The sequence below is a fragment of the Pollicipes pollicipes genome, unplaced genomic scaffold (genome assembly GCF_011947565.3).
Source record: "Pollicipes pollicipes isolate AB1234 unplaced genomic scaffold, Ppol_2.1 Scaffold_7261;HRSCAF=8764_pilon_pilon_pilon, whole genome shotgun sequence".
NCBI lineage: Eukaryota > Metazoa > Arthropoda > Thecostraca > Pollicipedomorpha > Pollicipedidae > Pollicipes > Pollicipes pollicipes.
The window spans coordinates 56,454,721-56,481,263 of record NW_023597054.1 but is presented as its reverse complement, the minus strand read 5'-3'; the positions used below and the strand labels follow the sequence as shown (position 1 = coordinate 56,481,263).

The 26,543-nt window shown below is 54.4% G+C and overlaps 1 protein-coding gene across 1 annotated transcript in view; it reads left to right on the top strand.

Moving 5' to 3' along the window:
• The window catches only part of LOC119111643 (cubilin), a 36,454-nt gene that overhangs the window by 1,516 nt on the left and 8,395 nt on the right, over positions 1-26,543 (top strand). Inside the window, exons 2-26 of the mRNA XM_037235449.1 lie at positions 259-409; positions 870-1,057; positions 1,962-2,160; positions 3,016-3,225; positions 3,491-3,655; positions 3,804-3,987; positions 5,072-5,253; positions 5,726-5,926; positions 6,194-6,337; positions 6,988-7,182; positions 7,561-7,746; positions 8,410-8,607; positions 9,175-9,269; positions 12,379-12,552; positions 13,810-14,014; positions 15,092-15,276; positions 16,306-16,449; positions 16,817-16,985; positions 17,385-17,573; positions 18,393-18,471; positions 18,942-19,077; positions 20,496-20,708; positions 20,939-21,101; positions 21,370-21,572; positions 22,811-22,855. Of these exons, the coding sequence (XP_037091344.1) occupies positions 259-409; positions 870-1,057; positions 1,962-2,160; positions 3,016-3,225; positions 3,491-3,655; positions 3,804-3,987; positions 5,072-5,253; positions 5,726-5,926; positions 6,194-6,337; positions 6,988-7,182; positions 7,561-7,746; positions 8,410-8,607; positions 9,175-9,269; positions 12,379-12,552; positions 13,810-14,014; positions 15,092-15,276; positions 16,306-16,449; positions 16,817-16,985; positions 17,385-17,573; positions 18,393-18,471; positions 18,942-19,077; positions 20,496-20,708; positions 20,939-21,101; positions 21,370-21,572; positions 22,811-22,855 (4,203 nt within the window). The remainder of the gene's footprint in view (positions 1-258; positions 410-869; positions 1,058-1,961; positions 2,161-3,015; positions 3,226-3,490; positions 3,656-3,803; positions 3,988-5,071; positions 5,254-5,725; positions 5,927-6,193; positions 6,338-6,987; positions 7,183-7,560; positions 7,747-8,409; positions 8,608-9,174; positions 9,270-12,378; positions 12,553-13,809; positions 14,015-15,091; positions 15,277-16,305; positions 16,450-16,816; positions 16,986-17,384; positions 17,574-18,392; positions 18,472-18,941; positions 19,078-20,495; positions 20,709-20,938; positions 21,102-21,369; positions 21,573-22,810; positions 22,856-26,543) is intronic.

Here is a 26,543-nt window from a genome sequence, read left to right as displayed (position 1 = left end):
AAATTTTAAAATTTCATCGTCTTGGCATATTTGCAAAGAGCAAGGTTCCAAAATTCCGTCCGGCCTTGCGTTTGTCATTTTAGCAGACACAGTGGACCATAGACAAACCATGAAAAGCGCCCTTTAATACTTCACAATCAAAGCAATACTCAAGCATTCAGTGCGACGCTGTTGGATCTCCATGCCTCGTGGCACGCTCGGCTGAGCGGCGGCGTGCTCAGTCCTGCGCCAGCTGACTCTGCGCGTGTGCGCCGGCAGGTGCGGGAGCGGACTACGGCGGGACGTCTGCTGGGTCACTTCTGTGGCTCGGAGGCCCCGACGAACGTCAGCTCAACCGGTTCAATGATGGTTCGGTTCCATTCGAATGAGGCAGGCACGGGGTCCGGCTTCCTGGCCGAATTCGCCACAGGTGCGAGGGTCCAATATCTTCCGTGTTGCGGGCGTAGATGCAGGATGCCTGAGATTTGGTTGCCGCCGCTTTATCTATGTTTAAAATATGCTAGCCAGAACCTTTTGATTAGATGAATTTCTGGGACCGTGTTTCCAGCCTCAGGTATGAAATGTCCATCAGTATTAACGGCTGTCGGCATAAACGGTGTTGTAGTACAACCTATTTCAAAACACTATCCGTAAGTCATTATCGATCGGTTACAACATACATCACTAAGCGACGATCACCTGCCCGCTGCGCCGTGATGTTTTGCGTGCTCAATATGAACGTCCCGTTAGCGAGGCTCACGTGTCGGTGCGTCGTCCTCGACCCGCGGTGCGTCGTCTGCCGGTGCCCGCTGCTGTCGGCGTCCCATGACGAACGAGCGGACGCCGGGCCGTCGCGGGCCGCCGGTCACACACGCCGGCCTCGGTTCCAGCCCGCCGCATGGACCTGTCGGGACCGTCCGGTGCGATCGAGTCGCCACTGTTCCCCCTGCAGTACCTGCAGCGGAGCCAGTTCTCCTGGAGCATCACAGTTAACAGCAGCCAGTATATCCAGATCCGGTTTGTCATGGTGCAGGCGGACCTGGACCCCATCGACGGCGGATGCCACAGCTACATTCAGGTGCCGGCAGTGCGACACGGACGCGCAACAGTTGCGCGTGCAATCCTGCAAGTATCGTCGAGCTCATCGCCCAGGGCCGTTTCGCTCTTTGCCTGCTATATTTAGAGCATCGATTGTTCCGTTCCAACCATAGCATTTTCCGGGTAATGCGGACAGTGTCTCATGTACAGCTGGCGATTTCCGGTGTCAACGGGATTTGGTTCTGGTTCTCAAGCACGGAAAGGCATGCATTTCGCTTGAAAAGGACACTACGCTGTGTTACAAGTTGAACGCTGGTGCATAGTGCATAACAAACACAAGTGTGTGGGCACAAGTAATATTCAGACAATACGCCAACAAGAACAGGATGCTTGGCACATTATTGGTCACATCATGACAATGATTCACGTGTCGTGTCACACCTCAAACCACAGATGCGGTCCGGGGGGTGGGGGTGGGTGCGGCGAGGGATTGGACAGCTCACTACCTTAGGCCCGCACTTTTTCTTTTAGTGCCATGAATAACGCTTGACCGAAAGTTCGAAATCGCCGTCAGGAATTCTGGATGAGCTCCGCCCCATCTCTTCATCACCCACCCCTCAACAAAATCTTGGCTGTGCGCATATTCCAAAGCATGTTTGTGAAGACTCCCATCACAGCGTCAAACACATGTTGAACAACATCCTCTCTCAAGAGGCAGCAGCCCTGCCTCCAATGGTCCCGTGCAGCCCTGGATCCTTGTCATCCCTGTAAGCCAACCTCTCCGCGACCCACACACAGACCCCTGCGACCTTGTGTAGCCTCTGTGACCCGTGCGTTACTCCTGTGACCTGTGTGTGACCTCTGTGCCCAGGGCGTGACCGCTGTGACCCGTGTGCGACCTTTGTAACCACTGGCGACCCCTGACACCCATGCCTGCCGGTCAGGTGTATGACGGGCCGGACCGGTCGGCGCCGCCCCTGGGCGAGCCCGTCTGCGGCATGGACCTACCCGAGCCACTCGTCTCCTCCTCCAACGAGGTGCTGGTCCACTTCGTCAACCGACCGCGCTACTCGGGCTCGCGCTTCAAGCTGCGCTGGCAGCAGCTGAGCCAGCGGCCTCCGCCCGGAGACGTTGCGCAGTCCGGTCAGTGTCGGTTGGGTCCGGGCCGACCAGAAATTACCCGCTTTTGCTTGTGTTTTTTTTTCCGTTTGACATCCTGTACATGTAGGCTGTCAACAACACCGCCCTCACGTGCTGTATTTCTCTTGAAAGCAGCACCTATTACGGTGCCGATTGGAAACATGTGATCGACAGTGTTACGATATCTCCGAAAACCACCGAAAAGATGCTGTAAAAGATGCAAAGATGTTCTGCAAAGATGTTGTGGCGTTTGTCTTTCCTAACTTACAGAGTTACAATGTGAGCAAACTGGGGCGTCAGTCAAGCGGGTCTATGCCGAACTTACCAGACTTTGAAACGGAGATGACCACTGCTTCGGGTACCCGGAAACTCGCGTTCTTCCCGGAACGGGTTCGAAATCGCGAGTTGCACGTACAGCGCACATGGTGGCATGTAACGTAGCATATCATTATAGACGTGATCCGGCTGCTCCGAAATGTGATGCAGCATCCTGTCTTATGACCTTAGCCCGGGAAGCGTAAAAGGCTCAGTGTAGAACATCTGTTCGCAAGTTGAGCAGTCAACCCCGCCTTATCCTCAGCCGGCTCCGAGACCCAGAAATTTGCGGATCCGTCGTGCCGGCTTCGCTGCGTCCTAGCCGCGCACCAGCGATCTCCTTTGCTACGTCGGCCGAGTGTGAGACTTACTGGCGGTAGCCTGGCGGGCTCCCCGCGGCCCAGAAATTCGGACCAAAGTGAGGTGTTGAAGAGTACTCCCACTGACCATCCGCCAGCATCCTGCCTGACACACGCTGCCTGTGCTGCGAGTCGCCGTGTTGGACGATCGCCTCACAGGCTGCCGGTGGTGCGGCGTCGACAGGGGCCGACTCCTGTGCGTACACGCTGTACCTGGCCGAGGGCAACCGTACCGACATCACCTCGCCCAGCTTCCCGGGCGGCTACATGGGCAACCAGTTCTGCAGCTGGACCATCAGCTCGGATCCGCACAGGCGTGTTCAGCTGCGCGTCAACACCGTCGACCTCTTCAACTACTTCCAGTGCACCTCGGACAACATCACCGTCTACGACGGTGGGAACTGACACTGGGTGCTGGGTGCGCTAACACTCGACGGTAGCGACGCTAGAGTGATTGTGGAAGCGCTTTTCTGCCGTTATTTGCTGTCCATACATCGTGTCAAAGGCATTGGGCTTTGAAACCTGCCACGGGTGCCGTAGAATGCTGGTATCAATTTTATGGGCTGGTAGATTAGGTGACGCCTTAACTGAATGCGCTTCGGGTCTCCTGGGAAACCTGCCGCCCCGACAGCTGACGCTGGTGTTGCGTCGCGCTTTAGGTCACCAGGGGACCGCTAACTGGGTCCCGCTGGCAACACTCTGCCGCCGCTCTGAAGGCGGCACGACCCTGGCGGCTAGCGGGAGCCTGCTGAAGCTCGAGTTCGCCGCGATGCCCTTCTACCGGCGTCACACGCAGGCCGGCTTCAACGTTACCGTCGATACGGGTGAGGTTTGCTGCTGCAGGCGCCACACAGCACTTCTCCGCAAAGGCTCCTCCACGCCCTGCCTCCACCTGTGCTCTGCCAACCTGGAGTTTCGCGGAAGTCCTTCATATACGCGAGGTGTAACGGTTCGCCCGGGTCCGACCGTCAGTGTGCGGCGGCTTCCTGACCGACCCGAATGGGGTGGTGAGCAGCCCCGGCTTCCCGGCACGACACGAGGGCAGGCTGACCTGCGAGTGGACGCTGCTCGTGAGACCCGGCCGCACCATCCTGGCCGAGATCACCGACCTCGACATCCCCGGAGACTCGTCATGTCCCCAACGGATACGTTGTGGGTGAGGCGAGCGGCTGCACGCCGATCTCAGCAGTGCCCTCTGCAGTTTTACACCAATGGGAGCTGTAACGTGCTCGGTGGTGTTCCGCTCTTTCTGCTGACATATTTGGAAAACTTCCTAAAACATTCCATATAGTTGAGATTGCAAGTGAGCGATACAACACTTAAGAACCACGCTTAGCTCTCGTTCTTCCACGCAGTATTCGAGATCCGACTTTGTTGTGTTTCCTCTTCTCCGGCTGAAAACAAACACGTCGAATGATCTCGTCTACAATTGATCCCTGCCACGTCAGTCTGCCCCGCCTTCTGCGAAGCCCGACACTTTTGCCGCGTCAGACTGCCCCGCCCTGTGCGGAGGCCCAACCCGTTCGCCGCGTCAGACTGCTGGCATTCCGCAGAGCCCGACCCGTTCGCCCTCCTGCCGCCAGATTCGCAACGGCGCGGAGCTGGACTCACCTTACCTGGGCAGCGGCCGCTTCTGCGGCGGCGCGGTGCCGGAGCTGCCCGAAAGCTCCAGCAGCCGGCTGCACGTGAAGCTGGGTGCTGACCGGCCCAGCAGCAGCCGGCAGCTTCCGACTGCGGTACCGCGCATCGGCGGCCGGCTGCGGCGGCCAGCTGCGGCTGACCGCGCCGAGCCGCAGCTGGTCATCAACACGCCCCAACTATCCCAACGTCCCGCCGGCCTTCTCCGCCTGCCAGTGGACGGTCGTCTCGCCGGCTACCACCGCTGTCAAGGTCGATTTCATGGAGGACTTTCGACATCACTTCGTCCCGGACGGTGAGCGGTGGACGGTGGGCCCACGCTGATGATCTGACGACGGTCCCTGGATTGCTCAATCCTGTACAAGGTGCCGAATGCGGCTGCTAAAGAGATGGCATGTTTGTCGCCTTCTAGCGTGTTACCCGCTTCCAGGCAACTAGAAAACGGAAACGCCGGACATTCTTAACCGTCAGCAGCTCCCTGTCGGTCTGAGAGGCCGTGCTCAGAGAGGCATGCTGTCAGGCGCCCTGGATGATTGAATACCGTGTCGGCGACAGCGGAGGCCCTTCTCGGCTGTTTGACGGACATCGGCCGTCATTGCCAGGTGCCGACAGGCGTACGTGGAGGTGCTGGACGGCGGCACCGAGCTGGCGCCTAGCCTGGGCCGCCGGCACTGCTCGGACAGGCGACCGCCCACCAAGACCACCTCCGGCAACGCCGCCTTCATCAACTACTACACCAACGCCACCGAGCCGCGCATGGGCTTCAAGGCGCGTGTGTCCATCGGTGAGTGCCTGGGCGTCGCGACACGCTCAATGTCACATACGCCGGCGTGCGTCACCGCAAATGATGTGCTCAATGTCAGATACGCCGGCGTGCGTCACTGCAAATGATGTGCTCAATGTCAGATACGCCGCCGTGCGTCACTGCAAGTGATATGCTGAAGGGTGGCGCAGCGCCTTGAGTTAGCGTGTTGGGGGGAGGAAGGAGAGACTTGGCCGGATGTCCTGCGCAGCTGTTGCCTTCTATAAGAGCGCATATCATCTAACAGCAGTCAATGAAAATAAGTGATACCCGGGCTGCAAGTGATATGTGATAGTGACAGTGATAGATGGTTGTTCTTCTTTTTAGTTGATGTTTGCTTATCACTTGAAACATAAGTTTCTTCTGGCTTAATGTTTGCCTAATAGGTATCATGGAGAACGTAAACAACTAACCTGATTATTTCAGCCTTTACAAACATTGCGTCTTTCTCCAGCAACCTGTGGTGGTACCTACTACGGCAGAAGGGGCTCGTTGACAATATCAAGAAATGCATACACCACAAACAGGAACTGCAGCTACCACATCATGGGACCCTCGGGCCACTATATGCGTCTGTGGTTCCGAACACTGGACCTTGAGAGCAGTCCCAACTGCACCAGGGACTACGTCGAGATGCGCGACTTCAACAGCACAGGCAAGGCCATACCTCCTGAAGACTGTCAGCAGTGGGTAACCTGTAAATGAAGATCCCAAAAAACAGTTTCTAAGTCTAAAGAAAAAAGCTGGTCAAAATCTCCGACGTCCATTCCTTCGCCGCGCCTTCAGCACCGGGTGATATTGGTTTGCACTATTTGAGTGAAAATATCCATGAAACGTTTGAAGCGTTTTTGAGGGGTAAATGCTTGCATCCGCTGCCGCTGCTGATGTCGCTGACGGTTTACCTGATCCTGCACTACTCCAGGCGAGGTGCTGGGTCGATTCTGCGGCAGCGAACGTGGTAGCGGCGTGGCAACCTCGGCCAATTCCGTCCACGTGACGTTTGTAACGGACGCTCACCAAACGGACAACGCGGGCTTTCTTATGAGGTTCCGGGCCAGCATGGAAGGTGGGCACACGTCAGCAGCAGAGGTGGGAGCAGTCCTCTGACTGTGGCCATTGCCACGGGCGACCGCTTACAGCGATGGGAGCGTCACACACGAGGCTAATGTTCTACGCAGGTGCCTCGGCGATTGCGGCGCTGACTTACGGATGCGTTGTGATATTGGCTACCTTGAAGTTGTGTTGGCTTCGGAAGGTATTGCTGAATGGTACTGTGAGTGGTAGTGTGTCAGTAAGTGACGGCGTTCGTAAACGCTGACACCGGCGCGTGACCTCATGAGCGAGTCTTGCCGCCAGTGCACGTCAAGCGAGTTAGCGAGATCTGTCTGTGGCCGGATACCGCAGTCAGTAAGTAACCATCATCTTTATCTGTCTTTAGCGCGCGCTGTCATCAGTACGTGGCGCCATCAGCGCGTGCCGCCGTCAGCTCGTGCTGACATCAGCGCGTGCTGCCATCAGCTCGTGCTGCCGTCAGCGCGTGCTGCCATCAGCGCGTGCCGCCCTCAGCTCGTGCCGCCGTCAGCACGTGCCGCCGTCAGCTCGTGCTGCCGTCAGCGCGTGCTGCCATCAGCGCGTGCTGCCGTCAGCGTTTGTTGTCGTCACCGCGTGCCGTGGTCAGCGCGTGTGACCGGCGTGTGACGCGGCGGCCGGCCGCAGGTTGCGGTGGCTGGCGGTACGACTCGGCCGGCGAGCTCAGCAGCCCAGGCTACCCTCACGGCGTGCCGCGCCGGCGCCGCTGCATCTGGCGGCTGCAGGTGCCCGAGGGGCGCCGCATTCGCCTGGAGACCGCGGACTGGCAGCTGCCGCCGGCGGCGCGCAGCGCGCGCGGCTGCCGCTCTTGGCTGACGGTTCGTATGACGCGCCGCCACCAGGCGGGACATGGGTCTGACCTCGACTAACCTGGCGCTGTCGGGCCAGCCGCATGCGATTCTAGATAGTCAAGTACTTGGCCCAAAAAAGAGGATGAATGCAAGGCGTGTAACTGGAGAGGTAATTTAGAGGTTCGTCTGATGCTCAGGCGTCAACCGTGATCACAGAAGACAACACTTCGTCGAAGCAGTTCACGGGAAACCTTGTATAACCGCCGGTAATGGTAAGGCCCATGAAAGGTAAACAGAAAAGATGGCGTATGGACGCGAGTATATCTGCAATCACTATTGCATTTTACACGCAAAATCGGTATCATACCCCGGCAAAGAGTTACGCCGTCGCTGCCACCTGTGCCTGCAGGTGTTGGATGGAAAGGCGCCTCGTCTCCCCATCTGAACTTCACGGAGAGCGCCTACTTCTACTGTGCGCCGGACGCACCTCCTGTGATCAACTCCACCGGCAATCAGATGACCATCATCTTCTCTTCGCGCGTCGGCAGCACCTCGGCGAGAGGGTTCGGATTGCGCTACTCGTCGACACGAGCCGGCCTGTGAGTATCGCAGCTGCAGCTCGCCGGATGCGCCAGCCGGCCTGTGAGTGTCACAGATGCAGTACGCTGAGACACTCGCAGGCCGGCTGCAGTCCGCCGGGTGCGCCAGCCGGCCTGTGAGTGTCACAGATACAGTACGCTGGGACACTCGCAGGCCGGCTGCAGTCCGCCGGGTGCGTCCAATAGCCTCAAGCCGGTTGGCGTTAAGACGCCTTTTCCAGACGGCTCGTTTTGCTGTTGGGAGAGATGCACCCCGCTCCCTTTAACCCGGCCATGGTGATGCATACATATAAGGCAACCAGCCAGATACATACATATGAGAGAATCAGCCAGTGTCTGTACCCGTTTTCAGCAAATGCTATTTGACACAGATAACGCACTACGGTCCCGGGAAATATTCGGTATGTCTGTGTGCATGCTGTCTAATATGAAATGGGTGCCCAGTATTGGTATACCACAGGCAAACCTCTCAATCCACACCATATAAATCGCAGCCCCTCTCCGTTGTGTATATCCGTGTTCACTGAGAAGCGACCGGTAAATTTGCAGCCTGAGGCGTCTGTTTCAAACTTGCCATCCTACGGCGGAGAGATAACCAGCGCACCTGACTGCAGCCGAATCACACGGTTACCGCTGCTGACAGTGTGTGGCCTCCCCAGTGTGCGGCGGAGCGATAACCAGCGCGCCCGGCTCCCTGGCGTCGCCCCAGTACCCGCTGCCGTTCGGAAGCCCTGCAGAGTGTCGCTGGCAGCTGACCCTGCCCAGCGTGGCCAACGCCAGCACGCTCGTCACCTTCAACGCCTTCTCGCTGCCCGACTTTGGCGAATGTTTGCATCTGAGTCTCCGCGTGAAGCCAGGTATAGAAACGGAGCCTTGAAACCGATAGTGTCAGTCGTGTAGGTGTGACATCTCCTGCTGTCACAGTCTATCATAGCGCTCCCCATTCTTCGAGCAGCGCTTGTCAAGTTTACCCAGCTGCCACATTGCTTTTGGTTATACCTGTTTCAGTCAAGCCTCTTTGAATGGCTTTTCGGCTTGCTATTGTATTATTATTATTGTTATTATCACCATTATTATTATTATCATCATTAAAATTATTATCATTATTATTGCTATCATTAGTATTATTATCACTGCCATTATTATTAGTATGATAACAATTATTCTTATTATTATTGCGAACCTTGGCGAAAGCCAGCGAGTAGCTTTTCTAACGCCGCGTCAGTACATATTACATAGATCAACACAGAACACGCAAAACATGCAAATGAGACTGAACGCCAGCGAAACACATACGATGTTTTACAGCGTGAGCGACTTTTGATAAAACTATCGCATGCAGCGTGCTCTTAGACCTGGCGTGATTCAGCTTGCTGTGGTCTCGTACTCCTGTGCACCGACACCAACTGACGCGCGCTTCGCAGATGAGCTGGGTGAGACTACCGAAGTCGTCTGTGGAAACACAACAGTTCCTCCACCGCTCCACATCCCGTTCACAGATTTTCAGCTGACATATGCGGTAAGCCGGCTGGCGTTCATCCTTCGCGAGGCTCAGCTTGTTTTACGAGTAGCTGGCGTTCATCCCTTCGCGAGGCTCAGCTTGTTTTACGAGTAGCGACGGCGCTACACGTGTGGTGGCGCAAAGTCAAAGAACCGAGGCTCTATTTTTCCTCTTTCGAATTTGACCACGACAGAATGATTTGTTTGACTATAATTTGATTTGCAGGACTCGGTTTTCACCAAGTGAGCTGGGTGAACTGCTGGTTCAGACCGAACCGGTTATAATGGGAAAACGAGTTGTGGTTTGAACAAGGTGGAGCACCTTCTGATAACGACGTGGGGACACGAGAAAGATGCACAAAACCCTTCGCGGAAAGCGTGCTCTGCTGGTCCGCTGATGCGAATCGTGCCCACATTCCCCAGACCCTGGTCCAAACTATGACTGACGCGAAAGAAGGAACCATTGCAGAAGTTGAAGACCCTATCAGCGCACATCAGTGTATATACTCACTGTGACAGAGTCCCAGCAGAGCACATCATTGCGTTATCATTGTGACCGAGTTCCAGCAGAGCACATCAGCATGCACTCGCGACAGAGTTCCAGCTGAGCACATTACTGTAATTGAGTCCCAGCGGAGCATATCAGTATGTTCTCACCGTGACAGAGTCCCAGCAGAGCACATCACCGTGATGGAGTCTCAGCAGGACACATCAGTTTGTACTCATGGTGGCAAAGTCCCAACAGAGCACATCAGCGTGTACTCGTGACAGAGTTCCAGCTGAGCACATCATTGTGATTGAGTCCCAGCGGAGCATATCAGTGTGTTCCCACCGTGACAGAGTCCCAGCGGAGCACATCACTGTGATAGCGTCTCAGCAGCGCACGATAAGCATGTGCTCATTGTGACAGAGTCCCAACAGAGCTTGTCAGCGTGTACTCATGGTGACAGAGTATCGTCAGAGATATCGGCGTGCGCTCATTGTGCAGAGTCCCAGCACAGAACGTGAGCGTGTACTCATGACAGAGTCCCAGCACAGCACATCATTGTGACAGAGTACCATCAGAGCATATCAGCGTGTACTCATTGTGCAGAATCTCAGCACAGCACGTGAGCGTGTACTCATGACAGAGTCCCAGCACAGCACATCATTGTGACAGGGTCCCATCAGAGCATATCAGCGTGTGCTCATTGTGCAGAATCTCAGCACAGCACGTGAGCGTGTGCTCATTATGACAGAGTCCCAGCAGAGCACATCATTGTGACAGAGTCCCAGCACAGCACGTCAGTGCTAGCGAGCACGTCGGCACTGCGCGCAGAGAGTGCTAAACTTTTATATAGAGCGACGCAGGATATCTCGTGTGTATCATCGGTGCAGGGCACATCCAGAGCTGGAAAGCTACACAACTCAGGTCGGATATGTGTTTGATGTATGACATGCCATAGTGTTCCCAACCATTTAGCGTGCGACTTTTTAAAGTCTGAAAACAGGGGTGCTTCCGTCATGCATCAATTTTGGACAAATCCAGACGCCTCCACTATTGCTATAGACAGGGCGTCCCAAGATAAATTTTGCACACACAGCGTCTTTCGCAGCAAGCGCATAAGGGGGAAGCCATGTCTGAAGAGCTTATGCTGCGATGCTACTTGGTCATAATATACACTGAAATCGGGCTAGATTTGAAATTACCCGGTAAAGAGCTTGGACGGTGCCGATCGAGTGGCAAGGCAGTGTATTAATAGTATGCAGCGTTGGCACGAGCATGAATTCCTGGTGTTAGGGAAATATGTAGTTAAATGTGGAGCGCTGCTGGAGTTGTCCATAAATACGCTCATCTCAATTTTTGGAGCTACCCACGGTCTAAATCCAGCCGCTGTCTCCCATGGTTGGTTCTCGTTTTTATATTTATGTTTCAAATGTGACCGACTGTTTGGGTGGAAAGAAAGCAAAGTTCTTTCCGAAGACAGATTATTAATGGGACCAGGAACCCGCCCCCCGCAAAAGCCAGATTCCAGTCCAGCGCAAAGTTTCCACCAAAATGTTTCAAGGGCGTCTCGCTAAACCGTGACACACCGCGACTAGGATAACATGAATTTCCTAACCACTTGCTTAAAAGCGGTCAGAAATAAGTCACATAACCACGGTTTCGTGGATGCAAACCTGTGTACCTGCCACCCATTCGTCAGTGTCCAACGCCCAGCCAACCAAACTAGAGTTGAGGCTTTGGGGGTTGCGGCGTGTTTCTCATCGCACGGTGTGAGCCGCGCTAGACCCGCGACCACCAACATGAGGTTGTCACCGTCGGCAGACGCAGCGGAGCCACGAAAGTCACCTGAGTAGTGTTGGTTGCCAGTAACCTTGATACATTGGCTTCGCCTTGGGGATAGCGGATGGGGTCAAAATCCCCGGTAATTTTAGGAAATGTAACGTTATGCACATGGGCGTTGATGAGCCATCTTAAATGGTTTGAGGGCCCACTTCAGCCCCTGACCTGTGGCGAAGCCACCCGAGGCGATGTCTATACCGCTAGAATATGCTTGCTATTTGCTTTCGACAAGCCGTTTGTCTTACAGTCGATAAATGTTCCAATACTGTCGCCCGGTTTTAGCAGTTACTCACCTTACCATATTGCATCGCATTATTCTGCATCTCAGGCCAAGCCTCATCCCCAAATATCCCGGATATGCAACACATGCGGGGGAGCTGGGACATGACGGGATGATGATGATTGGAGTTCAGCGATGGTCCGTGACGCGGTCCTCAGGAGAGTCCTAGAGCTGGGACAAGACGGGGATGATGATTAGATAGGCCCAGCGATGGTCCGTGACGTGGTCGTCAGGGGAGTCCTGGAGCTGGGACATGACTGGATGATGGTGATTGACCTTCCGACAGTGGTTCGTGACGCAGTCCCCGAGAGACCCCCTGGGGTTGGGACATGACTGGATGATGATGACTGACCTCCGACGGTGGTTCGTGACGCAGTCCTCGGAGAGCCCTGGAGCTGGGACATGACTGGATGATGATGATTGACGTCCGACGATGGTCCGTGACGCAATCCCAGGAGAGCCCTGGAGCTGGGACATGACTGGATGATGATGATTGACGTCCGACATTGGTCCGTGACGCAGTCCCCAGGAGAGCCCTGGACATCATTCTTCAGCCTGACGTATGCCGTGAAGCCGTGCGGAGGCCTGGTCAGCGGACCGGGGCAGCGCATCTACTCGCCCGGCTATCCGTCTGATTACCCCAACGGCATGGACTGCGCCTGGCTGGTCGAGTTCGAGCACCAGCAGACGGCTCGGGTAAGTCCGCAGATGCGCTGCAGGTGGTGAGCTGCGCAGCATGACACTTATAATCACTTTACTCCGATGGCATGATTAGAAGGAGCTTGGTGTGTGCTGCTCCGCGCCGGTGATGCCGTCTTGTTACCAGGCATCACTCCGTGCTTGAGTCCAAAGGCTAACCCTTCCGACCCGCGAATTAGTAAAGTGGGATCGAACGCGTTCATTAGAACCAGCAGGGTTAGACCGGCATTTTGATTTTCAAGTGAGGGTTCCGTCGCAGCAAATAATTTGTGTTTTTTATTTCTGATGGCTTTATAATGCTGATTGACATCTCGTATCGTTGAATTGTCAATGCCCAGCGCGTTTTGCTGTATACTTGTGGTGTTGGTGTTAGTGCAGTGCTCCAAGAATGAGACACGTTTTCGTGGTGTTTTTACGTTGACCATGGCGTTGCCAAACTGGGCTCAACATGGAGCATAAATTAACGCGTCCATACTTGGTGAGTCAGGAAGATCAGCAATCAGCCGAACCATTCCAATTGCACAACTCGATATTCTGGTCTTTTTGAATGTTACAGGACATTCCGGCTTACGCCCAACGGTCCTGCTACGACAGTCATGAACAAATTCCGCGCCGCTTCTTCTGTCAGTCCATTGGGCGGCTAGATCACCTGACGCTGCAGCGTAAACCCGATCCAATAGGCCGTGACTCTGAATACTGATTCGTCATCGACTTGTGCTACTGAATACTGAGCTGGCATCGACCCGACCTCTGACGGACACAAGCTTCGATGATTGGTTACCCTTTAGTAAGCATGCGGATGGGAAAACGCGGCCGGTTGGTGGTTGGACGGCCATACCTCCTGTAGCCGGAGCAAGCTGCAGGCCCGGTGCCCTGACATCGGCTATATTTATGCTCTTGTCTCGTTTTAATCTGACTGGTCGTAGCCCGGTCGATCGAGTGCCCCATCCGGAGTTATATGACCACGGGACACCAGGCGCTAAACGCGCATGTGATGTTCCCTGAAAACAATCCGATCGTCCGAACTATGCATCGAAAGCCTAAAATGGCGTTCCCTGTGCCGCGTCCGTTTGAGGACGCTGCACCGGTCGGGCCGTAGCTCGCCTCCTCTAGACGGCCTCATCGCCCTCGCCCCCCCCCCCCCCTTACCACCTCATCACCCTAAGCCGTTGGACTGCGGACTGCGGTTGCCGTGACGTACAACGGCAGGTTCCCAGAGCGCCTGCAGCGCGTGACACGGCCGGTCGTCTTCAGGTGCGGTTCGCCTGGGTTGACCTCGGCCCGGGTGATTACGTGTCGGTGCTGAACGGGCCGGGCTCGACGTCGCCACAGCTGCGCCGACTGACCGGCTCCTCCACGGCGGCGGTGGCACTGCACGGCCAGTCCAGCCGTCTGCTGGTGGTGTTCCACAGCGACAGCTCCGGCCAACACCGCGGCTTCCAGGCCGAGACCGAGTCAGGTCAGGGCGGGTGGTTGGGGTCCGGGGCGAAGGCAGGCGGGATCAAATCACGGGCGGGGATTCGTCACGACGGAAGGCCAATTAGAGCTGAGAACAGGTCGGCGAGTTCTGTTAGGGACAGGTTGGCGAGACGGGGATGGGCCGGCCGAGGCAGTCGTGACCCTGTCAGAGCCCGCCCACAGGTGAGGAGAGTCGTGACCCTGACAAAGCCCGCCCACAGGTGAGGAGAGTCGTGACCCTGACGGAGCCCTCCCACAGGTGAGGGTAGTTGTGACCCTGTCAGAGCCCGCCCACAGGTGAAGGTAATCGTAGCCCTGACGGAGCCCTCCCACAGGTGAGGGTAGTTGTGACCATGTCAGAGCCCGCCCACAGGTGAGGGTAATCGTAACCCTGTCAGAGCCCGCCCACAGGTGAGGCTAGTTGTGACCCTGACGGAGCCCTCCCACAGGTGAGGGTAGTTGTGACCCTGTCAGAGCCCGCCCACAGGTGAAGGTAATCGTAGCCCTGACGGAGCCCTCCCACAGGTGAGGGTAGTTGTGACCCTGTCAGAGCCCGCCCACAGGTGAGGGTAATCGTAACCCTGTCAGAGCCCGCCCACAGGGGAGGGTAGTCGTGGCCCTGACAGAGCCCGCCCACAGGTGAGGGGAATCGTAAACCTGACATACCCACGCCCATAGGCGGGGGGAGGTCGTGACCCTTTTAGAGCCCGCCCACAGATCAGAGGGGTCGTGAACCTGTCAGAGCCCGCCCACAGGTGAGGGGGGGGGGGGAGGGGGGGGGGGAGGTCGTGACCCTGTCAGAGCCCGCCCACAGGTGAGGGGAATGGTGACCCTGACATACCCACGCCCATTGGCGAGGGGGTCGTGATCCTGACAGAGCCCCGCCCACAGGGACTGGCCACCAGTGTTCACCTCGCCTGCAGCTGCAGGGCTGGAGTCCACAGTGCATGTGGCACGCAGTGATTCGCCACGCCCTCGCCCCCGACCAGGACGGCTGCGGCAGAACACCGGCCTGTTGGTGGGGCCGCAGCGGCCTCTGTGGCGCCATCTGGTGAGCTGACTGTGCCGGCGACCACAGGGTGCGGAGGCGTGTACCACACAATGGAGGGCGCTGTGGAGTCTCCCGAGTTCCCGGCTGACTACGCAGCCTCCATTGAGTGCGAGTGGGAGGTGCGCGCGCAGCCGGGCTACCGACTCCAGCTCCGCTTCGTCCAGAAGTTCGACCTGGAGACCAGCGAGGGATGCCAGAATGACTTCGTGCAGGTCAGTCGTGGACTGGGCTGATCAAAAATTGCATGGCGATGCATAGAGTCAGTCCATAACTTAGGTGAAGCAAGTGTTGGTAGACTTTAATTCCTGCCTTCCATTCTCAAGTTCTGCCAAATCCGGCATTGAACCCTTCTAAAAATGATTGTAAGGCCAAGCCATGCCTCTCTCTCCCCCCCCCCCCCCCCCCCCCCCCCCAATAGCAAGCATGGAATCGTTTCCAGGGACGGCGCGATCACATAGATGCCAGAGACTGTGCACGAGGGCGGAGGTCACTAGCTGCTTAGCGGGGGTCCCACCTATCTCAGTTGGCTAGTAAATCTGCGTCTCAAAAGCGAAAAAATTTGCAGGTGGCGGCACCTTCATCTGTCATTATTTGAGTCTCCATTTTCCTTTATTGACATTGCTGACAATAAGAGAGACGGCCTTGTTCTAGGTCACCTCTGTAAGGCCTTCAACATTAAAAAAAAGCACAGGATCCTCATTTTCCCGGAGCTACCTAGTCGCGTAAGGTACTCGGTGACTTAAATTTGAGGGAAAGGGTCTTCTCCTTTTTGATTTAATGTCATTCGCTGGTCTGCAAAACTGTGTTTCATGGCAATTCTCCCGTCCCTGATTTATTTCTTGCCGTGAACCAGCTGACACCCACACCCCTCCACCCTCCCCAGCGTCACGTAATTTACAGATGGGCCCACAGACCAGCGAGTGCGAGTGAGTAATCGAGTGAGTGAGTGAGTGAGTGAGTGAGGGGAGATGATGTCCAAGTTCAGCGTTGAAATATTTCGTTCGGTTGACCAGATGCTGCCTGTCCACGCTGTTGTTGAAAAACCACCTTGCGTTATGAGGTATGGCCACAACGTTTGATCAACTGAGCTTTGACGACTGTTTTCGCTCCATTGCATCACTCCCAAGCCAGAATATACAAAAGTTGTGCTTCAGAGTCCAGCGCACAATACGCCCAATGCCGTTTTGGTGTGACTCTGACCTGGCTGTTATTTCTAGAGCGTGACCAGTCGGTGTTCGCAGGTCTGGGAGCAAGTGTCTGCAGAGTATAGATCGCTGGGACGATTCTGCGGAAAGCAATTCCCTCCACTGATAACAAGCACCCGAAACATTCTGAAAATACGATTTACGACGAATAGTAACAACCACAATGGGAATGGTTTTAAGGTAAGTTGAACAGTTGGCTGCATTCATGACTCTTTCACATCTTTTGAGCAAATGGATTAACACACATTTTAATTGTTAACGTTAAGAGAGCCCTCGGTGAAAATCAAGGCTCGTTTAATTGCACCGGTGCGCTAATGTCTATATAAATATCGCAAAATCTTGGCAAAGGTACTTCGCGTTCTCACAAACGGTTTTCATCTGAACGAATGATTAGTGAACTGGTGATGGCACACTGCCCTCCTTCAGAACAGACATGTTATCGCTGGAAGCCTGGCGCAAACCGAAACTGGTTCACGCAGTTATGATAATTTAGGGCCATAATTCTGGCAGGGTCGCTATGTGACACACATCGCTATCTCTGCCACAGGCCCAATGGAGCGCGATCTGTGGAGAGGACTTTACGGGTGAAAGTGGTGAATTCAGCTCGCCTGGCTATCCTAATGGCTACAAGAACAATTTAGACTGCGTGTATCGCATCTTGACAATGCCCCAGGACTACGTGACTCTGAACTTTGTCGGTCCGTTCTTCTTGGAAGGTGAGGTGACTCACGCCATTGTTGACTTTATGGACAGGCCAATGATGTCATGCGCCGAAGTCACGTCCCGTGCGTTGCTGATCAGGAATCGTGCGGGGGAGGGGGGGGGGAGGTATTTCGACCCGTCATAGCAAATCCTTTCTCATTCCTCTCTCCGGATCGTGCATTCCCAATGCCTCGGTGGCGCCCCAGCGAGCGAGCGAGCGGGGCTGGCTGGTGGTCCGTGTGCCCCGCTATCCCGCCGCCAGCCTCTCCCTTGACACCGGCACCTGGGGGGCGAGCGAGCGAGTGACGCCGGTTGGCCGGCTGTCCGCGCCCCGCCATCCAAGCGTGCCTCTGTTGCCCTGCTCACGCCGCGCCGCCCGGCGGTGGCCTGACGCGCGTATGCCGTCTCTCCAGACGCGGACGGCTGTCGGTACGACAACCTGACCGTGTTCGAGGGCAACAGCACGGCCGGCACGGCGAGGCTGAGCGCGTGCGGCGACCGGCGGCCGGCCCGGCTCAGCGTGCGCGGCCCGCTCACACTGCGATTCCGCACCGACTTCTCCATCGTCGGCGCCGGCTGGCACGCCCAGTACACCGTGTCAGGTCAGTATGCCGTCGGCAGAGTACACGGCTGTATACGTCAGTATGCCGTCAGCAGAGTACACGGCTGCGTTACGTCAGTATGCCGTCGGCAGAGTACACGTTTGTGTTACATCAGTATGCCGTCAGCAGATTGCACGACTTCGTTACGTCAGTATTCCGTCAGCAGAGTACAAGTCTGTGTTACATCAGTATGCCGTCAGCGAGTACACGCCTGTGTTACATCAGCATGCTGTCGGCAGAGTGCACGCCTGTTTTACGTCAGTATTTCGTCAGCAGAGTGCACGGCTGTGTTATGTCAGTATGCCGTCGGCAGAGTACACGTCTGTGTTACATCAGTATGCCGTCAGCGAGTACATGTCTATGTTACGTCAGTATGCCTTCAGCAGAATGCACGACTGTGTTACGTCAGTACGCCGTCGGCAGAGTACACGTCTGTGTTACGTCAGTATGCTTTCAGCAGAGTCCACGTCTGTGTCACATCAGTATGCCGTCAGCAGAGTGCACGTCTGTGTTACGTCAGTATGCCTTCAGCAGAGTGCACGTCTGTGTTACGTTAGTACGCCGTCGGAAGTGTACACGTCTGTGTTACATTAGTATGTCGTTAGCAGAGTACATGTCTGTGTTACGACAGCATGCCGTCAGTAAGGTACACGTGTGTGCTACGTCAGTATGCCGTCAGCAGAGTACACATCCATGTTACATCAGTATGCCGCCAGCAGGGTACACATGTGTGTTGCGTCAGTATGCTGTCAGTAGTAAATATATGTGCTGTGCGAAGATCTTCGGGTTGCTGGTACTCATGTGGACGACGTGCTTCAGCCTGTGGTGGTCAGATTACTGAGCCAGGCATCATACAGTCACCCAGTCATCCGACGGAAGTACCACCGCAGCGCCAACTGTACGTGGTCCGTCACGGCGCCAGCTGGGCAGGTGGTGCTCGTGCGGTGAGTGACTGAAGCCGCTTCCTCGTCTTGCGCTGATCTGGCCAGATCTGTCCGTGGTTTTTGTCTGCATGCTTTTGAAATGCTCTCTGTTTCACTGCGGTGTGCCTCGCATGCTTTAAAAGATTAGAGATGGTTAAGAAACTCTGAACGATTCCTGATAGTTGCAAAAACACTTTTATTTTTTGACTGGTATCACTTGCCCTTCGCGTAAATGAGCTAACAACACGCTGTCGGGACCGACTTTGTGTTGTTATTTGCTTATCCACCCCCCAACTTAGATTGCGTCAACGAGTTGCTCTTGAATACCAGTGAACACGCCACTTGCATGCGTTTATCGGCAAATGTTTACGCTGCGTGCCTGGCGCCGCCGGTTTGTGAGCCCAGCTACCGCGCTATACAAATGACATGCGTATATTTCGACCAGGTTTGTCTACATGGACCTAGAGGGTGGCACGGGTTGTCCATATGACTCGGTGAGCGTCTTTGACGACCGGTGGACCAACCCGGAGGAGCAGGTGGACAAGTTCTGCGGGAACATGACCACGAGCCCGCCTCACTCGGTGAGAGCCGAGCCGGCGCATGTCTCCAGACTTGGACTCAGAGTTGGACGTAGAGTAAATGTTTCAGGTGTCCAAAGCATGGGGAAGGGGGCGGCTGCCCCCCCCCCCCCCCTATTCAGATCGGTACTGCTGCGTATAAGTCTTGCCCTTTCTCTTCGTTGCAGATGTTTCAAAGTTCCCCTCCGACGAAGGGGACGAAATATTACTCAAGGACAGGGTCGGAAATGTTTGTGCGATCACGGGAAACATCAGACATGTTGAAAGAGCCTGTCAGACCTTGTCACGTTTAACGTTTAAGCTCACATAGCCACCTCTTGCTAATGACCATTCAAATTCGGCATTCCCATGCGACTGTTGCTTCATGACCACCGCATTGCTCGACGCTCGAAAGGAGGCACTGCGGGCTGTCAAATATCCAAGGTTCCTAGTTCGTCGGATGAGCCCCGCGTTTGACGGTGCATCTTGCGACAACCCATTCCACCCATTGCGGTACCTTTTCCAGGTCACCACTTCAAACCTGGCTACAATCCAGTTCGTCACGGACAGTTCCGTGCAGCGTACAGGCTTCAAGGCGGCAGTGCTGTTCTCCGTCGGTATGTTGGCTGGCCAGCGGTGGCTCCGCACTCCGGACAGCTCTGTGCCACGCCACCAGATGGCACCACCCGCAAAACTCCGAACTCCGGACAGCTCTGTGCCACGCCACCAGATGGCACCACCCGCAGAACTCTTGAAGAGATGTCAGGCAAATGTTTATAGTTGAAAAACGAAACAGCTAGGTGGAATACGTTTTATAATACACAGTGCATCTGAATTAATTAGGCAAGCGAACAATCGCAGGTATTGTTTTAGTCTGTGTTGATGTGCAGTACGACGCTAGACTTTCACGGAGCATCGAATCGTTCTTTAGCGTGAATGCACACCGATGTATTAACGACTTGAGTGTAGCATTTAGTTCCGCAATCGCAAATTGACCTGACTTGATCTGACTACTACGATTTATCAATCTGAAGGTGAATTTATCTGATACCAAAAAAGCCCACGAGCTTACATTACTTTGTACAAACGCACTGCAAGTCTGTGCTATGCGTCTGGCCACAGAACTGTGGGCGGCCAAACCGACATATGCAGACGGCGAGCTGGCCGGCGCCTCACCCTCTGACCACCCCTGACCGGCCGTCAGGTCCGAGTCAGGGCTGCGGCGGCGAGGTGTCGGTGCCTCCCCCTCTGACCATCTCTGACCGGCGCCTCCCCCTCTGACCATCTCTGACCGGCGCCTCACCCTCTGACCATCTCTGACCGGCGCCTCACCCTCTGACCACGCCTGACCGGCCGCCAGGTCCGAACCAGGGCTGCGGCGGCGAGCTGACCAGCGCCTCACCCTCTGACCACGCCTGACCGGCCGTCAGGTCCCGAACCAGGGCTGCGGCGGCGAGCTGACCGTCTCCGGCTCGGGGCAGCAGACGCTGCGTTCGCCCGACACCGACGGCGACGGCGGCTACGAGGACGACCTAGACTGTCGCTGGCTGCTGCGCGGCGACGAGGGCCGCGTGCTGCGCTTCACCGTCCACCAGCCGTTTAACGTCGAGGTCAACGGCTCCAGCTCGGCCGCCTGCCCCTATGACTACCTGGAGGTCAGGCGTCCGTACCACTGCAAGGACAATGAATAGCCCAATTGTACACGAGCTCCTTGGAGGCGCTGCTTGCATGGCTAACACACGGGACGTCGTCGGTATTCTGAGACAACTTGTTCGTATTTCCCATTCCCTGCGGTTGGCTTTAGCTCTTGCTGCGCCCGCTGTGTCGCCACCTACCGGTCGCCATACTAGGTCTTCAGTGTTGCTGAGTTGCGCACCGCTCCCAGGTACGTGACGGCCTGAGTCCGGCGGCACCGCTGGTGGACCGCTACTGCGGTACACAGCTGCCGCCGGCCATCACTGCCTCCTCCAGCCGGCTGTACGTGCGCTTCTACTCAGACAGGGAGATCCATCGTTCCGGATTCACAGCCACCGTCACGAACGTCGACTGTGAGTGACGAGGCCTGCATTGACCCCCCATGCTGACGTCACTCGCGCTGTATGTGGGGCGGGCAGCACACTGTGACAGCGGTGCTTACTGTGCGGGCGGCGGCGGGGACAACGGCTGATGGACCCAACCATGCGGACATGGAGCGACGACCGCTGCCCTCCCCCGCCGTGGGCTACAACACGCACGCGGCCCTGCTCCGTCGGCTTTGTCGTGACGCGCGCGGCTGCTGTTCCGGTCAGCGGTGTGAGGTCGTGCCGGCGTTTCCAGCTGTGTGCGGCCGGACCACCCTGGCGGCTACCGAGACGGTGCAGATCCTTCAGAGCCCCGGCCACCCCGCCCAGTATCCGGCCAACCTACTCTGCGTCTGGACCATCGCGGCCACCCGGTACCAGACGGTCCAGCTGCACTTGACGGCGTTGCAGATCGCCGGCGGGCCCGGCTGCGCCCGGGACCGGCTCACGGTGGAGAGGGTGAGCGCTCGGCACTGCGCCAGTCCCAGCGCCGCCCGGCAGCACTGCTCCGGTGGCGCCGCGCCAGGCCCAGTGCCGCCCGGCAGCGCTGCTCCGGTGGCGCCGCGCCAGGCCCAGTGCCGCCCGGCAGCACTGCTCCGGTGGCGCCGCGCCGGGCCCAGTGCCGCCCGGCAGCACTGCTCCGGTGGCGCGCGCCGGGCCCAGCGCCGCCCGGCAGCACTGCTCCGGTGGCGCCGCGCCGGGCCCAGCGCCGCCCGGCAGCACTGCTCCTGTGGCACTGGTGGACGGGCGGCTCTGGGCTCTTGTCATACGGGCGGGTGAATGCGTTCAACGGGCCTGAGATTTATGGCAGGTTGTACCGTGCTTGTCGCACACAGTAATGCTTCGCTTGTGGATAGTTTTAGTCGAAACGACCTCAGAACAACCATCTTCCATTTGTGAAATCATTGTCTGGGGAGCAGCGGCAAGTCAAAAGGTTCATTCAACGATAGATGAGGATGCCAGGAATGCAACCAACACTTATGACATGGATAACACACTTATGACATGTAATAACACGCTTATGACATTTGATAACATATTTGTGTCACGCGATAATTGACTTCTGGCATGTGATGAAACGCTTATGGCGCATGATAACACACTTATGACATGTGATGACACACTGGTGATATGGGTAACTCACTTATGGCATGTGATAACACACCTATGCCATGTGGTAACACACCCATAACTTGTGACAACTCACTTATAGCAGGTCATAATATACTTATGATATGTGTTAACACACTTATGACATGGGTAGCACACTTATCACATGGATAACACGCTATGCCATGTGATAACACGCATACGGCACTTGATAACACACTTATCCCATGTGATAACACACTGTGTCAAGTTATAGCACGCTTATGACGCACGATAACCGCAGTGTAGCATAAGTGAGTGCACTTGTTCTGCAAGCGAACTAATAACTGCCGCCTTTAAATGCTCCACACCGTCTTAACGGTCTTCGTTGTGGGAAACCCCGCCCGTTTAGCCACGTTATGGTAATTCCGTACCTTGCCCCAGTAGCTGGAGTAGAAGTGGGAGCTCTCGCCGTTACAATAACGCGGTGTGTGACCTCAACAGTCTGCTGATCACTAAATGTGTTAGTAAGCCACTCAGCAGGCGACGTGCTCGTTTTGTAATGATGCCTCATTCAGAATGGTACTTACGGTATGTTTTATTTGCAGATCGATCAGCACCCCGCCCAGTACCGCCAAGACGGGACATACTCGGTATTGAATTTAAACAGCCAACTGAGTTTTTCCTTCTTCCGGCCTGCTGCTTATTTGTGACAGCTTTCAAACCTTCCCGTTTTCTCCTTCGGTCTTGGTTTTCTTGATTATTCGATTTTAATTGTGTTATAGTTATAAAAGAGTGTTGTGCTTGACACATACGCATGTTGCAAGGAAAAGGCACGGGAATAGGGTAGGCAATGGGGGGGGGGGGCTCTCCCCCACCCCTACTTTTGGACTGGAGTTCCCCCCCCTTCAAAATGATCGGGCTAAACGCTAATCTTAAGGCTATCATATACCAAATCGATATAATCAGAAAGTCTTTGACAATGCAAGGAAGTCAGGATTTTGCTTGATGAAGCGCAGAAAAACCACGCGACGCTTTCCCATTCACTTTTTCATTCTTTAACACGCGCCTGGGTGGCCGGCTAGATATCCTTCTTTCGGGTGAGGAGTCAATTTGACCCCCCCCCCCCCGAGATCTCGAGAGCTAAGAAAGCTAGAGACACAAAATTTGCAGGGTATATTAACTGGTACGTGAACTCACTTTGGTCAAAGTTTCAGGTTCCTATGTCACGACTTTTAGGTAAAATAAGATTAAATCCCAGGCTGGTTTCCAAAGTGCCCCCAGAACCTAGATAGCTGTTTCTAAGCAAAAGATCACAAGCCCATTCAAGGTCTGTAACCTTGTTTGGCCTTTTGAAGGTCATGGTTACCAAAATCACGCAAACTGCCTGAGTTTTGCGTTTGAATTAGCGGCTAATTTGAATTACACTAGGCAGTATGTTCCTAAAAACAAAATGTCGACCTGGGTCTTCTCAGATCAATGACCTGTTCTGACCTATAAGCGGTCAATGAAAGATGTATAATACGTTTCCTGTTTTCAATAAATTCGAAATAAGCACCAGAAACTATCCCATACAGCAAGCCCTAGAGTAATAAAACAGGTTGGTTTTGACCTTGGTCTGACCTTCATGCCTGAGTTTCAACGCAACGCGATTTGCTCATTCAATATTTGTGTTGCCTAAGAAAGCATCTCAGAGATGTGTGGCTTCGTCAAACACTGCGTTGTTGCATCAGATTGAACGAGCCCCTAGAAAGTGCCTTCTCTGAAACCACGGCTTGACTTTGACCTGCCATAGGTCAGCGACCTTACAAGGGAGATCTAAATGCTGTATATCAAACGATCTGCTATTCGGTTGTCTACAGCTATGCAAAAATTGGCGCGGCCACGCCGCACCGTTCGGAGACCATTCTGGAAAAGCCATGGAAGCGGGGTCAAGTTGACCCCCACCCGAGCGCGTGTTAAGTGTACCATTTTAAGTGAGATGCAGACCAAATTTCAACCCGGCAGAAGTCGGCTGCTTTGCGGATCCTCGCCAAAACGGCACGCTGTCGTCAGATTATGACATGCAGGCATTTTTTATAAGTAAGCTTTCTACTCATCTTCGTGGCGCACAGCATGCGCATCATCGGTGCAAGAGGACCTTTGACTGACGTTTAAGAGCCTAGCCTGGCGGACTGGGGTCCCTTCATATGCCTCCCGGCCTGCCCTTCGGACCCTGCGATCAGGCCGTCGATCTTCGGTCCCGTGGAGCTTAACGGGTCCCTCGGAATCTAAGGACCTAAGGGGCCACGTATTCTTCTGCTTCCCCTGCGTGCCCCCCTTATGGTAACGCCGTTAGAGGGAAGAGTAAGGGTATAGGTTCTGCCTACAGTCACTGAGCCCAGGGTCGGATCCAGGATTTCTTGAAGAGGGGTCCACTCGACTTGGGTTCGTCAAGCTTGGCAACAAATCCAGATTCGTATCCAGATTCAATATTCGCGATTTTAGCCTGCTATGGGTGCCAGTATAGGTCTTGCTTTCGTGCTCATCGTGGTGAAGATATCATTATCTTCCCTTTTCGCAATTTATTGCGAAATTTGAATGAGCTGCAACAGAGAGCAACAACTACCACTCACTTAATGGGTAATAGGAGTGGGACCTAATGGACGTTGCGTGCCGGTCTTAGTTTTTGTGCTTAGTACGATCAGGTCATACTACATCTGTGTGCAGATTTCCAGGTCAATGGAAAGTCGGCTGCCTGGCGAATATCGATTACATATCGATGGATGTGAATTTGAACCTGCTGCGAACTTGATGACTGTAGTCGAAATGGTGACATCACCCGGAATTTGGTATCGCCTCCACAAACGGTTCAAGAGCTCGGCCAGTCACTTTTTAGATTCTTATTATTGCTTTTTTACAAGAAAAACAATTTTATTGGTTGCAAAACTGGATCTTAGGTTGCAAACTGCATCTTTTAGCGCGTAGTTGTATTAAACTTTAGTTGTGTCTATAGACTGGTGAACTCTGCCATTTTCTGAAATATTTCGGAGGATAAGTGGCAAAATAGTTCAGGCTGCCTGCCGAATACTAACAAACTCACTTACGGTAATCCATCCTAATTGCTATTTTATGAACGTTTTATGAGACAAAACCGCCAGACAAATCTCATATTTAGGTTACTGAGCCAACCAACAGTGATTGGTATAAAGTCAAGGTGACGGCTATAACCTCAAGTTTTAAGAACAACACCCTGGAATGTTCACAAATGTTTTATTTGCATGTGGTTACAATGGCAACAAGCAATGAGCGATGGCGTGCTTGTTTAGGCTGTCGTCTTCGTCTGTTGTGTTGGTGTATACGCAACGACCTGACCAGGTCATTCTCCGGCCGTTTTCAGCTATTACTGAGCGTTAAGAAGGATTGTATTGTGTTCGGCTTTCGGCCATGACGTGTCACAACCCGACTTCTCTCCTTAAAATGGCTAGAATTATAGCCGGTGTCTCCTGATTACGAGCCCAGCCTGCTACCATTGAGCTGACCGAGCAGGGTGCTCTGAAACACTACGCACATTGTAACGCGCCACGCGAGAACAGTTCTGCTGTACCGTTTGCGCACTTTTACTGTTGCTGTCCTGAAATATCCAATTGTCGTCCTAAAATGGGCAGTTTTTTAATATTGGACGTGGTTGGAAGACATTTAGGCAATTTTTTACATAAAGTCGTGTGTATTGCACACGTCTCTTTGTTTAGGTTAGAGTTTATTCGTACGGCGTGTTTTGATATAATCAGCCAGCTGTGTACGCACCAACGAAAGCTTGTCTTACACGTGGGCCTTACTCATATAGTTTGTATGGGTCCGGTTACTGATATCTTCAACTACCACTGTTTTTGAAAGAAATGAAATGAAAAGGGGAGCCTTTTTCAAAAAATGAAATGAAATGAAGGGAGCCTTCGTTTCCTAAAACGATTGCTTCAGAGAGATAAACATGTCTTTTTATCTATACGAACCTTTTCAAAAAAATTACTCCGAGCTGGGGTGGTCCAAGGGAGAAATAATAGACGCGGGGGGAGACACACTGTGCCATACTATTCTCTCTTTTTGTACCATCGTTTGTGCCGCAGATCAAAGCAATGTGTGATGATGATGTAGATGATGACGGTTCCTGCCGTGCCTCCTAGATCCGCTTCTGGGATTATCTTATGACAGTTTGGCAAAAATATCATCTATTTAGTGATTTTGTCCGTAATTTGGTGGCCAATCGTGAACCAATCAGTGAATGAACCCGTAGTCTGACCTGTTCGACAACCACGACTGGAAGCTGCGAATAGCTGGAAGGGTGCGAGGTGGCGATGCAATGGC